The sequence below is a fragment of the Eulemur rufifrons genome, chromosome 30 (assembly GCF_041146395.1).
Source record: "Eulemur rufifrons isolate Redbay chromosome 30, OSU_ERuf_1, whole genome shotgun sequence".
NCBI classification, from domain to species: domain Eukaryota; kingdom Metazoa; phylum Chordata; class Mammalia; order Primates; family Lemuridae; genus Eulemur; species Eulemur rufifrons.
Window position 1 is genome coordinate 134,203,701 of NC_091012.1, and position 14,766 is coordinate 134,218,466.

The 14,766-nt window shown below is 41.4% G+C and overlaps 1 protein-coding gene across 1 annotated transcript in view; it reads right to left on the reverse strand.

Moving 5' to 3' along the window:
- The window catches only part of EGFL6 (EGF like domain multiple 6), a 50,715-nt gene that overhangs the window by 15,441 nt on the left and 20,508 nt on the right, over positions 1–14,766 (reverse strand). The window contains exons 4-7 of the mRNA XM_069463660.1: positions 13,895–14,014; positions 10,676–10,795; positions 7,985–8,119; positions 6,101–6,223 (exon numbers count right to left, since the gene is read on the reverse strand). Coding sequence (XP_069319761.1) covers positions 6,101–6,223; positions 7,985–8,119; positions 10,676–10,795; positions 13,895–14,014 — 498 coding nt within the window. The remainder of the gene's footprint in view (positions 1–6,100; positions 6,224–7,984; positions 8,120–10,675; positions 10,796–13,894; positions 14,015–14,766) is intronic.

Here is a 14,766-nt window from a genome sequence, read left to right on the forward strand (position 1 = left end):
ATATTCAACTGATGTAAAAAAGTAATTAATTAAAAAATTAAACATACTGATCTTTAAAACTAAAATATATTGTCCTATTGTAAGCTATCTAGGTATGTGTTGGTCCAAGCATAAGCAAGAAAAGCTCTAATAACACTTGAATGAGTTCACTCAATTTTATTACTTGGATATAGTTTAGAAGGAAATGAAATAAGGGAGCAGACATTAATTTTGATGCCTAAAAAGAATACTATAAAAAGAAATTGGAATGGGATTTGATTGGAATATTGTTCCTGGCAATGTTTTAACCTCTTCTCCTGCTTTGTTCCTTCATCATTTGGCTGATTCAATCTGTATCAAAGTAGTAGAAAAATAAACAAGGAGAATTCCACAATATTTTGGGTAATCAAAAGGGGAAATAATGCTTTGAAAATATATATGCTCCTAATTAATCCATTGTTTTTACTTTGAAATCAATTTAAGGCTGGTATGACAAAAAAGCAACATTTCTCATTTCAATGAAACATTCTAGTTATTTATCACTGTGACAGCCTGTAGATATAGATATGAAACCAACTAGTACTAATACAGGTAACGCATCATTACTCATTCTCCTGACCTTCAGATGGCCTGTTTCAGCTCCTTTGCCAGAGGTTGCATGTTAAGTCTTGATTGTAATGTGCAAATCACACATAGACCTTCCTCTGGAGGCCCCATTGTGTAATTCTGTCCATGGTTACCTGAATCTTTTCCCAGTACCCAGCAAGAAAAATTAACCAGAAACCTGTAAATTTCCTTTATGCAATCAGTAACATAAAACTAAGGACCTTTAATAAATAAGAAGGACAGGGTTTCAACCCACACCATGCAAACCTAAACGTCTGCTTTCAGTTTCTGCTCTAAAGTTTCAAACTTTCTTCTTGAAAAGAAAAAAAAAAAAAACTGAACCATCATAATCTTGGTAGTGTTGACAATTTCACTCCCTTCATATATAAAGAGAAAAAGCTGGGCAAGGATGAAGATGCAGTCTGAAGACATGCATGTGCATAGCTAGATTTGGTTTTATCTAGGTATTGCTGTTTCATATTTGACATTACTGATGATCGCTTTCTCCTAAAAATTTCTTGATTATTGCATCATCTTTTGAGAATATAAAAATGTGGGAGGAATTTGCAGTAGTGGGGTCTTTGGCACGTTTGAGGTACTCAGACATAAAAATAGGGAATTCCAAAGTCTTCAGGTTCACAGGCCAATCTTTTGTAGATGAAGTTGACAATTTCTCTTAGGAGGGACTTGAGATTTCTCTAAATATCCACTTTGTCAAAAACTTCCACCTGCCTGAAAATCCTAATTCTAGTTTCATATTGTTGGGATAAGACTTTATTTATAGAAGATCAATATTAGGTAAGAATATTTGACCGCAGAGGAATATGACTTTGACATTTAGTCACCTGTGCTTAGTTCATCAGATGATCTATCATCTGGGAGGAGAAATGCTCTACTAATCTGAGCTTTGGACACAGTCCTGGGAAGTGAAGGTTAACCAGGCATGAGGAATGTATTGCACCGTGGGACCCAGGAAACAGGAAGGGGCTAGGAGGGAACAAAAGCTGAGCCAGGAGAGTTCCCCATCACAGAGGACTAGTGCTCAATCATGAACCCACCTATCCTGTGGTTGAGCACACAGTCCTGGAGCCCTTTCCTGGGTCTCACTCCTGGCTCCCACATCTTCTAGCCGTATGTTCTCATGTCAATAATTAACTTCTGTTTGCCTCAGTCTCCCCACTTACAAAATTGGGATAACAACAGGATTTTTGTGATGTTTAAATGAGTGAATAAATACATATCAATTACTAAGATTAGTGCTTGGCACATACTTGGCATGTGTTTGCTATTATTTTTAGAATTCATTACCAGAATGTTTAAAATCTTTTATGGAGTTAAAAAAAATTCCCAGGCCATTCCTCCAAATTTCCAATGTTGATGTTATAATTGAAGAAAAAACAATTGAGATGGCCTGGTTGTACCAAAATCCGTTTCCTTAAATATGCTCTATGTAAACTGAATTAAGCCATAAGCATATTTTTAATGACTAAAGAAGCTGCTTTTCAAGGGGAACAACTAAACTTTGGTAAAGAAGCCTTTGCCACTATTATTCCTACTGCTAGTGCATAATTATCGAGCGTTTAATATATTCTGGGCTGGAGGGGTGGGGAATGTGTGGCCTCAAGGCCATATGTGGCCCTCCAGATCCCCAAGTGCAGCCCCTCAACCAAAAGGCCACACTCAAGGATCCCGAAGGCCACATGTGGTCCCAAGGCCGCAGGTTCCCCACTCCTGATGCAGATGTGGAAACTGAGGCACTGAAAAGTTAAATAACTTGTTTTCAGTCCATGGGTAGTAGGCTATGGAGCTGGGAATGAAGCTAAGGCAATCTGATTTCAGAAGCTGTGCTCCTGGTTAGTCAATGACAGTTTCTTTCCTAAATTGACTGTTACTCGCTGAATTAGCTATTATCTAGGTTGCGATTTTCTTAGTATGAGGTATAGCTGTTGTCAAATCAAGACCAAATTATCTGGCGGCATACTATTAATACTCAGATATGTTAGAATGGTAAAAAATACACACATCTACATTTAGGGTGCTTCTTCCTTTGGGTACAGATGGTGTGTAAGGATAATCTACTAACTCTTTTTCCACACTGCAAGGTAGAGGCTGAACTTTTCAAAACAATGAACTCAAAAGTTGCTATATCAATGTTCGATATTATACAATAGCAATTCATGTGCATATGAATGTATTTTGCAATATCATATTTTATAATGCTGAATGCTAACTGGATGTGATTCTCTCACTTTTGTTTTTATGACTTTTCCATGTATATAAGGGTGGATATTTTGGCCATCCTTAAGCAACAGGTGCTAAGACTTCATTAAGATCAATATTCAACAGAAACATGGCTGTTTATTTTACAGAGAGTTAAAGCAAAATGAAAAGAGCTGGACAAGTAACATAGTGAATGACCCAAAGACAGTTTTCTCCTTTAAATAAACATTCCAATGAAAGACTAAAGAAATAATTCAGCTGCAGAATGGATAACAAAATGCATAATTTTCAGATAGCAAATAGAACAGTGAGATGAGTTTGAGGTTTCAAAGAATAAAGAACAATTTGTTTTACTCTAAAATATACTTAAAGTTAGATGGTCAAAGACAAACAGAAGTTTTCTTGACATAAGAAATGTTTATGTTAAGGTAGGATTTATAATTTCAAAGCATTGGGTTACAATATAAAAAACACAGGCTACGAACAACTACCCAATTGCATGCTTAAAGATGTTGCCTTCATTGGACATTAACAACACATTGTGGTTTCAAGGAGATCAAATGATGAGGAAGGAAAATGACTCCAGGTTTACTCTGGGCCTTCAATTCTTAGGCCTAGGGGGTAGAAGGGTGGGTATGAGGTGAGTTGCCCACTTATACTGAAACAGGTGTTTTCCTGAGGTTTCATTTTTGTATGCACAGCATTTTTACATTTACCTTTACAAAATTTCAGAGTAGAGAGTAGCTGGCCCTAACAGCTGACTGAAACGATGCTAAAACAATAACAGCCACAGCTAACTTTATTGAGCATCTACTATGTGCCCAGCTGAACTTAATTCTCTACCTAGATTCCCTCATTTAAGCATCATCATGAACCTCTGAGAGAGGTATTTGTCTTAGTGTGGCAAGGCCTGAGACATGGGTTTGGGTGAAGGTGGTTTGTTTGGGACATGATTCCAGGAGGCGGAAGTGGGGGAGAGGGGCCAGTGAGACAGGAAGAGAGAAGTGCCAAAGACGGTGCCATGATGGGCAGGTAGTCACTGTGGGCAACTGGGGCTGTGTCCCACTGGGGACATCTGGAAACCAATGCAGAACACACACACCTCAGAACTGTCCCACCCTGTGAAGGGGAAGCTGGGGTATTTATCTAGACACTCCTGTCCTCCACCCACAGAAAGCCCTGAGGCCACAATGCAGAGTCCACTGCACTGGGGCTAGGGATGTGCATGGAATCATCCACCCTGCCTCACTGGAATTGAGCTCCAAGGGACTGTGGCCTGGCCTAGTACAAGCACCCACCATAGGACTACCATGAGCCCCATTTTGGATAGGAGAAAACTGACCTTAGAGAGGTTAAGAAACTTGCTAGAGGTCATAGCCAGTATGGGGCAAAGCTAAGATTTAAATTCAGGCCTTCCCAACTTGGAATGTACACGTTCAATTTTGGTGGTCTGAAGGAGCACTGGGCATGTGTCCCTTGAGCACACATCCAATAAGGAAAGCTGATTCATTCAAGGGGATCAAATGATTCGTCCCTCCCTTGAAATCATCCATGCACAGCCAATCTCCTTCTCTCTCTGAGTAAAGTTTCAAAAAGGACAACATTGGATAAGAAACCATAGCACCGAGTTGCTGGAGACTGAGTGGTCATTTAATCCCATCTCAGCCCAACGCAGGAAACCCACCCAGAGCAAGCCTGGGGCAGTGGGATGTCCCTGCTCTGTGAGGTTCCTGCTCCACTCTTAGATACCTACCTAGCAGTCATTTTTAAAAATTAAAGAAAAAGAGAAAGAGAGAATGTAACCACCACTGGACTTAGTCTGCTTGGGGAAGCCACATTTCTTAAAATATTTACAAGCACACTTTATGCTTTTCCATGCTCTCTCTCTCTTTTTTTTTTAATCCAGACTAAATGCTGCCCTGTTCTTTTGGTGGTTATTCATAGAATTTGATTTCCAAACTCATTTTCTTTGGTTATATTCTTTTGTACACATTCTTGTTCAGTGGTGCTCAACCACAGTCCACTGGGGTACCATGAACCTTTTATGCCACTAAATGTCTATCATGGTACCTACAGTTTAGTTTTGCATGGCTGAGTGGACACTCTTACAGCCATTTGTGTCACCAGTAGCACTGGCCACATGGGGGCATGGAATGTGATGTAGGTCAGGGCACAACTTGCAGCCATATTTCTTGAACGTGTGGGGACTCTGCTAAGCGGTATGAGTGAGCTGAGTCGGGGCAGTCAGCAGGTCTAGTCACGTGATGGACCACCTAAAAGGGACATGACCAGAGGTATAAACCTGGATGACTTTAAACATTGTAAGACACTATTTACCAGGGGAGTGACTGTACTGTAATCATAGCTGACTTGCCTTGGCAGCCATTCTAGATGTTCACCGAGATTTCTAGTTTATTTCTACTTTGGGGCACACAGCAGGATCATTATTATTATTTTTTGCCCCCTGAAGTTAGACACTTCCAAGCTGACTTAAGTAAGAGCTGGTACATGACTGTCCATTCTCCCTTCCCTGCTGTGACAAACCCTAAGGTGTGGGGTTGATACCGTGGTACCAAAAGATGGTGGGGCCTCTGTCAGCCTTTGTCCTTGAGTGACTATACTGAGAAGAAACCCCCTGAAAACTCTCTTTGGACATAGCATGAACGAGAAACCTTTATTGTTGTAGTTGTTAATAGCAGTGACATTTTATTTTTATACATCTGGTTTACAAATTTAAAGTTTCAACACGTAAGCACTAAAGAATTCACCAGCAAGAACAATGGGACTCTTTGCTACACATTAAACCAAGTGAATCCAGGCTTGAGGAGGACAGATACAGCGAGGTCAGTGTCATCATACTTTGTTTCAGTTGTGTGCTCTGGAAAAGGTCCTGATTCACATGGCTAAACACCTTTGTGGTTTTAAGGCACTGACATTTTAGGATTGCTTATTGAGGCACCATAACCTAGTCTATCCTGACAGATATATTTGCTCAGTGTCTTTTGACTTGAACTCTTATTGTCAGTATTTGAAATTTAGTTGTGACCAGAAAAATATTAAGTACTCTTGTTGTTCTTTAAGTTCAGTGCCTACAACTTCAGGCAGTACTGGTGATGTGGTCCAATTAGCAAAGAAGACAAGGCTGGGGCAGAGTTCATTTCAAACACTGCACACACCCAGAGCGAGAGTGAGAGCGAGCAGGAGAGCAAGAAAGAGAGAAATAAAGGGAGGAAAGCCATATGGAGAGAATGTTTTATTGGGAATAGCTATGACACCATGACCAAATGCTACTTACCAGAACACTGCAGTCCGTTGCCTTTATATCCATGCTTGCATTGACACTTGAAGGATCCTTGGGTGTTGAGGCAATTGGCGTGGAAGCTGCATACATGGGTTTTCACAGCACATTCATTTATATCTAAAAAATATGAACATGCCAGTGAACAACTTTGTGGTGAGAGAGCTTGCTGAAAGACCATTGCTTACACCTGAGCAACTCGAGGGCCAACCGCTCAATGCTCCCAACAAACCAAGTGTTGCCTGAGAGCTGAGAGGTGTTCAAGACTCCAGGCACACTGGCGGAGGCCCTGGCTTTGCCTGACGACTGGTACCTAGGGAGTGTGTCTGCAGCTCCCCTTCTCCCAACAGCAAGTTCATTATCAATGCTACGGAACTCTATAAGATGTTCAGGTTTTTTCCTTCACTTTTTCATCTGCCTACTTTAGAACTAAATAACAACATCAGAAGATCAATTCACTATTTGGAAGGGCTTGAAACTCAACAAACAAAAGACAAGATCAGCCAGGAACTACTGACATCATCTGGACTTATAGGCATGGACACTGTGTTCAAAGACCGCCAGGAAAAAGGGTCAGGCAGGTCTGAGCTCCTCTGCTGGATTTAGAGGAGGAAAAGTTGCCAAAATCCACCCAAGTAAGAGGTTTGTTTGCCCTATTCTCCATCCCATTTTCTATCTATGCATTTGTAGACATATGCACACAAAATAGCCTGTTGTTTTTAATTTAGCTCAGATGCTAATCTTAATCACTCTTTGAAGCTTTCCATGGGAATTCCACCCTGTCCTGTGAAACAGGATTATACGCTGTAACACAGCATCATTGGACTACAGGGCTGGATGGGTCTGCAGGAGGACATGGGGTCCAAGCACATGAGAAACATGGGCTTTATGAGCCTATCTAGAATGATCTTTTTGTTTGAGATTTGGGGGAAGAGCTGTGGAGGTTTCAAAAGATGGTTCAAAGCCCAGTAATTGAGTGTTGCCCCCAACATGATTACACAACATAGGTCCTGGCAAGCCCCAAGTGTAGGGTTGAAAGAAAGAAATCCTATTTTCCCCCCAAGTGTTAGCTTTCCATGCCATGCACACACCTTTGTTACACATGTTATGTGAATAGGAATCTATAGGGTGCCTGAATTTCTCTTCTCTATAGGACAGGCTCCATCCTACATTATATCATGGGTGATGGGAATACACCCAAGGGCTCCCCAAATACCCCACCCACTTGCTCATTGAGACTTGGAATGCCTTCACTAGGCAATAAAATATTTTATCTCATACAGATTAGGCCAATAGCTGACTGGTACTAGAATCTTAACAGAGAGTGATTTTGGTGATCATGGAAGAGAACGTTTTATTTGGACCTTGAACTATAAAAGTGCTAAGGAGGAAAGAGTATGTGCCTTCATCACCTTCATACATTTTTCTAAAGCCACCCCTGATGGAAACCGTTATGAACAGACCACTGAGATCAAGATTAGATAGGCCTTGTTATTCTTCCTTTTATCAAATATAAATACTGCTTTATTATTCCCATTTCCAGATGTGTACCTGGAGATAAAACCAAAAATATAAACAAAACAAAAACCAACCAAATTAAAAAAAAACACACACAAAAATCATCCCGAGATATTCCTCTCCATAATAGAGCCATATTCCTTACTTTAAATCGTTATTGACCTGGCTTCATAATTGATGTCACTGGAGTTCCCTACATGCCAGAGACTTTAAAAAAAAACAAAAACTTTTCTGTGTTGTTAAGCTGGTCAGTTTAGCAGATTGTTCAACTAATAGATTGAATTGACACCAAAATATCTGCAGAGAAAACCCATAGGTTTGCTGGGGAGAGGAAAAAAAGGACAAGATACCACCGAAGCTTACCTACACAGTCATATCGGCCATTGACATATTGCAGTTCAAAACCAATGTGACATTTGCAGTAGTAGCTTCCAAATGTGTTCACACATCTTCGATTGTAGGGACACACGGCTTTACCAGAGACGCATTCATCAATATCTAGGGTGCACAACCAGAAGGTGTTGGTGACAGCAAGAAAAGTAGCCACCTACATGCATGCACCATGCAGTATGCATGCACATGCACAGTTTCTTTACCTGGAAAATGGATTACATTATACTGGCACCAACACCATATCCTCTGGGAAGTGTTCTAGATCTGCCCGCCCAGGCCCACACACAGCATTTCCCTTTATGTATTTATATCATTTTGTACCATTTTTTTTAAGAGGCATTACCTTGTTGCAATGTCACTACTTATATTCACATCTTCTCTCCTGTTAGGCCCTGGCCCTTCTGGGGTGGAAAGTGTATGTATGTCTAGCACTTGGCACCTGTATGTTACTTGTGTGCTGAGTGAATACTTTTCCCAGCTATGTACACTGTATAACACACAACTTTTAAAAATAGATTCAGATAGGTGTATTTTTAAGCAAACCAAATACACAGACATTTAAAATTTGCATTTTACAAAAGAATTATTTCATTAGTAAGATCCTCCCAGGCTTCTGCAATATTGACTCAAATCACAGAAATGTGGTTGTGTAGGGGTACACTTATGCATATGTTGTGGGTCAGGTGTAGTTACATAATGACAACATTTTAGCCAATGATAGGTGTGTTCCTTTTCTACCATTCCAAGTCAGGGTACAGAGGGGCTGACAACTATGCTGACCAATCCACCGAGACTCAGGCTTTGCTTTAACTTTCAGATGTCAAATCAAATAGATGTTATGTTGTTCTTTTGGACCTGTGCTTAAACATGCAAGTTGGTGCTGGCTTATTGTTCCTATTTCATTCTTAAAATAATAAATAAGTGTTGGGTTGGCTGAAATTATTTTTCAATGATTGCTTTCATGTACATCATCTTTCCCTTCCAATAAAAATGGCACCCAACGAATCAAAGAGGTGGATGGAAATTTGGATTCAGTTTGGTCAAGAATTAGCCTTGTCATATAAATCTTATTATACTAAAGAGTACTAAACCCTGTGAACCTAATTAAATCTTCAAATACTCTCAAAGAGTAGAAACAAAATTTTAAGTTACATGTGTATTTTTAAATAAGTGTTTAATTCACTTCAGACCTATTTGGCTGAGCTTCTAAATGCAGTTTATGACGTTGTATACATTTAGGATAAATAAACATCCAGCACCTTGACTGAAAAATATTTGTATTGTAGTGAAGATTATGGAATCATACTGACATTTTCTTATTTAAATCAAAGAAGATTAAAAACTCTCTCTACATTCCAATTTGGTTTGACTTCCCTTATTAATGCTATGTGCTCACTTGCTCTAAATATTATATGTATTTTATGCAACATAATTGTTATGAGTATATACAATTTGGTGGTTGAACATAGTTCAGATCCACAAAGGAAACAAAGCACAAAGTGAATGAAGTGTTGTTGAAGCCACTGAGGGTGCATCAGTGGGGTCCCCACCCACAGACCCTCAGCACTCGAAGTTTCCATACCTGCCGAAGGCTGCTTGCTGCCCCTGCGACATTCTGCTCTGATCCCTGCTCAGGCCAGGGTGGGAGTGCTGGGGAGTCATGTCCCAGAGCAGCTCCCATCAATGAAGGGCAGGATCTGGTAGATAAACACCCAGCACCCTTGTCCCGGAGGGAAAATCCAAAGGCGGCTTCCCCTAGTCTCCCAGAGGTGCCCCCAGCTCATTTAATCTACTCTCTACTCATTGCATTCACCCAGCACTGGCACCTTCCTTTCCTTGGGTTACTTCCCTGCTCCTCAACCAGTGTTTCCTGGGGTCACTTCCCCAATTAACTACTTGCTCAGAATTGGCCTCTGTGGAACCCGAAACTAAGAAACAAAATAAGCCGAGGGAGAGCAAGAGAGCAAAAGTTCTAAGCCAATGAAGTTGACTAAATTCAGAGTTATAAATAAAGGCTTTATGTGTTCCTTTAACTAATAGTATTGATTTAATCTGCTCATTTTCTCCAATCAGAATTAATTATGGAATACTCAGTTCATATAATTTAGAGCAAGTTTTAAAAACAACATGAAATTGGTTACAGGCTAATTTAATGCAGAAGTATATACTATTTTCAATAATGTTATATCTAAAAATAAGTAAATATTATTTTTGTTGGGAAAATATTAGCTATAATCCAGAATAAAGCCCAATGGCCCTTAAAATCCTACTCATTAAATGACAACATATAAGTAGTGCAGCTTCTACTAGACAGTAATTGAAGTAAAATGTTTAAGGTAAATATACTAATATAAATTTATCCTTTTTCCACTATGGCATTAGGTAATCCAAAATAATAGAGAAATGTTCTTTTTAGCATCCCAAAGTATGTCTAGAGCATATGTGGCTAAAAACATCATCTCAGAAATGGGCATAGATCTGCACTGTTAGAAGTTTGCAATGTCTGGTCAACAAACTGATTGTGATGAATGAAAAAAGGAGTTCAGTAAAGTGGAGTCATGGGGGAACAAGGGGGAGGAGGGGGAAGAAGAGGGGGAAGAAGAGGAGGAGGGGGAGGAGGGGGAGGAGGGGGAGTGGTGGAGGCGATTCCCGCTGTTCTACCTAGACAGACTCTCCCATTTGGGGCCAAGTGGAGTCCCAGGGATGGACACAGACACTGTGGCCCGTCCTCTGTGTCTTCACAGCCGTACTGGCAGTTTGTCGTGGCACATGTCCTAGAGTCTGAAAAAGGAGACATGGATTAGCCTTTCCCTCCAGAAATGATAAAAAGTGCTAAGAAACTATCTCTGAATTCTGGGACATTAAATAGAATAGGTAGAATGGCATTACAGGACAAGTTTCATTATCTGAGTCCCAAATGGAGAGCCAAAAGGAATCTGGGCTGGGGTGGCGTCTTGATGGCCCCTGGGCTGAATCCCACCCATGGTCTGTTTTGTGGACCACCACATTGAAGTCGATTGTCTTGGGTAGGGCATGCACCCCTCACAGACTGTATCTCTCTCTCCTCTTGTGTGTGCTCTAGTCATTCCTTTATGTCACCTGGCTGGCCTCTATAGGCTGAAATGCAACCCCTGATGTAGATTAACAACCTGAGTAATTAGGGTAAAATAATCCATTCTAGAGATATTTCCATGCATATACTAGCCTCAGTGATAATCACTTGAGTCACGAGACTTGGTCTTTTAAGTGTCTGTACTGAAACATATGGCAGATATAGCTAATCAGCTGCCAAAGGCCATTCTGATCCTCCTTTTCTCTTGCCATTCCCACCATTGAGGCTGGAAGGCCAGATACATGTCTTTTTCCCAGCCTCCCTTGCATCAAGGAGAAGCTATGTGACCCAGTGTGGCCAAAGAAATATAAAGACAAGTCCACCGGAAGGAATAGGGCTTCTGGAAAAGATGTTGCTGACAAAAAGGGTCAGGTGTGAAAGAGGCATTGGTTCATTGGTATCACCCCTACCCCCTTAGTTTTGTCTACTTTCCATGTGTATGTGACATCTGGAGCTGGGGCAGCCATATTGTGACTATGAGCCTACAAGCACGAGAATAATGATGCCTCAATAAATGACGGCAGAGATCGAGTCTTTCTTGAGTTGCTTTGGAACTACTTGCCTTCAGCTTTTTTTTAATAAATAAGAAAATTTAGTTGGATTTTCCTGTCACTTGTTGCTAAACATACCTTATCTTACAAAAATACATTTCCTTTGCAGGGGTCCAGTATGTGTGGATCATAATATGCGTGGGGGTAAGAAACTCATATGGTTCTAGCCCAATGTTCACAACAGGGGAGACGGTGGATATACTCCCTCCCTCTGCCCCCTCCACAACATGCCAGTCACCCAGCTGGACAAAGAGACCCAAGGGGCCAGGTGGAATCAAATCAGACCCAGGAGAGGGGTCTAGGCTACCTGGACAATTTGAGGTATAAACAGGGAGGCACAGGCAACCCCTAGATATATAGAACTAGAAAAAGGGTGTAGGGATAAAAGACCCAGTGTAATGTAACAAACCCCTACCCATGGTTGTATCACTCCTTTCTTCTTTTCTCTTTAGTTGTCTTCTTTTAAAATTAATCTTCAAAATTAACCTAGTTCTATCTTTGTATTTGAGGAAAGATATCTTTTTTGGCACGGATTGGGCTTTCATGGAATGTTTCAGAAACATCCATTAGAGTCTATCTTTTGAAAAACTTGAAGTGATTACTATAAAAGCCTAGATAGAGGGTCCCTTTAGGGAGGGGTGGTGGGGAGGAGGTTCTCACAAAGTTCTATTTGGTGGCGGTTACAAGGGTGCTTGACTTATAAGAATTCATTAAATTATGCCTTGGTTTCATGTGGGTTTCTGTTTAATTTATAATAATTAGGATTTTTTTAAAAAGACCCTCAAAAGCCTGCTTTATCTCTAGGCTTGCTTGCTAATAGAAGATCTAAATGACTAGTGGTGTTGGGGCACTTGGCCAGGGAGGGGACAGGACAAGGAAAAGCCCGAGGAGCAGTGAGCCATGCCCCAGGCGAGATGTTATAACCTTGGGAAAGCGGAGGATGGGCTAGGGAATCCACGCGACCCCACAAGCACTGGAAGCTGGCTGAAGGTACAGGCTCCAGGTTTGTCAGGGGCTGCAGGGCGGAGGAAAGAGAGATGAGGAGGGAAGAGGGGAGGAGGGAAGGCAGGCAGGGAGGATGGGTTTGCCTTTCAGCGGCAACATAAAACCTGAAAAGCCTTCCTTCTCAATCAATGAATGGATGTAGACTCTCACCCTCCCACAGGACATGAGTATTTATTTATCACAGAAGCGCTTTTCTTTTCAGGAATGTGAATGAGTCGGAATATATTTCCAACAAGCGTCCCTAATCTTTGGGAGTGGGGCAAGGGGCATGAGAAAGGTAGCTGGTGGGAAGAACTGATGTCCCGAGATGGAATTTAAATGTATCACCTCCCTAAAACAATACGCTTATTTTGTTCAACATGCTTATTTTCATGAAGAAACCCAACACGTCCCTGCATATGTAGAGATGCGGATACAGATAATTTATTTTCCTCCAAGCTATTCTTTTTATTTATAAAGTAAGTGTCCAGAACAGGCAAACCCACGGAGACAGAAAGTAGATTAGTGGTCGCCAGGGGCTGGAGGAAGGGGAGTGGGAAGTGACTGCTAATGGGTCTGGTTTCCTTTTGGGAGGATGAAGATGCTCTGGAACTTGATAGTGGCGAGGGTTGTGCAACATTGCGAATGTGCTAAATGACACTGAATTGTATACTTTAAAATGGTAAAGATGGTGAATTTCATATTATATGTATCGTACCGTATTTTTTTTTTAAAAAAAGTAAATGCCCAAAGATGTTTTAGCTTGGGGCAATATTAGAGACTTTTTTTTTTTTTTTTTTGAGACAGAGTCTCACTCTGTTGCCCAGGCTAGAGTGAGTGCCGTGGCGTCAGCCTAGCTCACAGCAACCTCAAACTCCTGAGCTCAAGGGATCCTCCTGTCTCAGCCTCCCGAGTAGCTGGGACTACAGGCATGTGCCACCATGCCCGGCTAATTTTTTCTATATATATTTTTAGCTGTCCATATAATTTCTTTCTATTTTTAGTAGAGATGGGGTCTCGCTCTTGCTCAGGCTGGTCTCGAACTCCTGAGCTCAAACGATCCGCCCACCTCGGCCTCCCAGAGTGCTAGGATTACAGGCGTGAGCCACCACGCTCGGCCTTTTTTTTTTTTTTTAAAAAAAAAATCACTTGAGCCAGCTTTTCCCCAAGCATCAAACTGCAAAAGCCAAGCCTCATACATTGACCGAGAGCAGCCTAGATGTTGAAACTTACTCGCACATGTGGCATCTGGCATGAGCATGTGGCCACTGAGGCAGAGGCACTTGTAGCTGCCGTGGGTGTTGACACATCTGTGCTGGCACGGCCGGGGCTTCAGTCCACACTCGTTTATGTCTGCAGGGGCGGTCAGAAAGCGGGCAAAGGTTAACTGAGTTGGGAAACACCAGAGGGGCAGTATCAGACCCCGATCTTGGGAAGGACAACTGGTTTGGCGTTCCTAGACCCCACCACTTACTTGCCTCCTCTCTGACCCTAAAATTCTGTGTTGAAGGACTGGTGAGAACAGAGAGCAAACAGAATAATCATATACCATGGGAGGATGTAAATTGGCACAAACATTTTGGAAAACTGCTCGGCTGAATTTGTCAAAGCTACATATAGACATGCCCATGACCTAACAATTCCAGTCCTGGGTATATACCCAACAGAAACATGGATTTGTGCTCACACACATGCACACACACACACAAAGAAAACCCCAAAACACATACTAAAACGATCATAATAGGACTAATCTTAATAACCCCAAACTGGAATTAACCCAAATACCTCCTAACAGAAGGATAGAGAAACGACTTGTATATTCACACAATGGAATACTATACTGCCACGAGACTGAACAAACTACAACTTCAGGCAACAACGGATGCATCTCACAATGAGGATATTGAGTGGCAGAAACTGGACACAAGCAAGTACACACTGTGTGAGCCCATTTAGACAAAGCTAAAAAACAGGCACAGCTAGTCTGTGATATAAGAAGTCAAGGTGTGGTTCTTTTGTTGGGGGTGGGAGTGGATACAAAGGGCATGAGGGGTCTTGGGGGGCTAAGTTTCTGTCTTTTGATCTGGGTACCGGTTAATCGG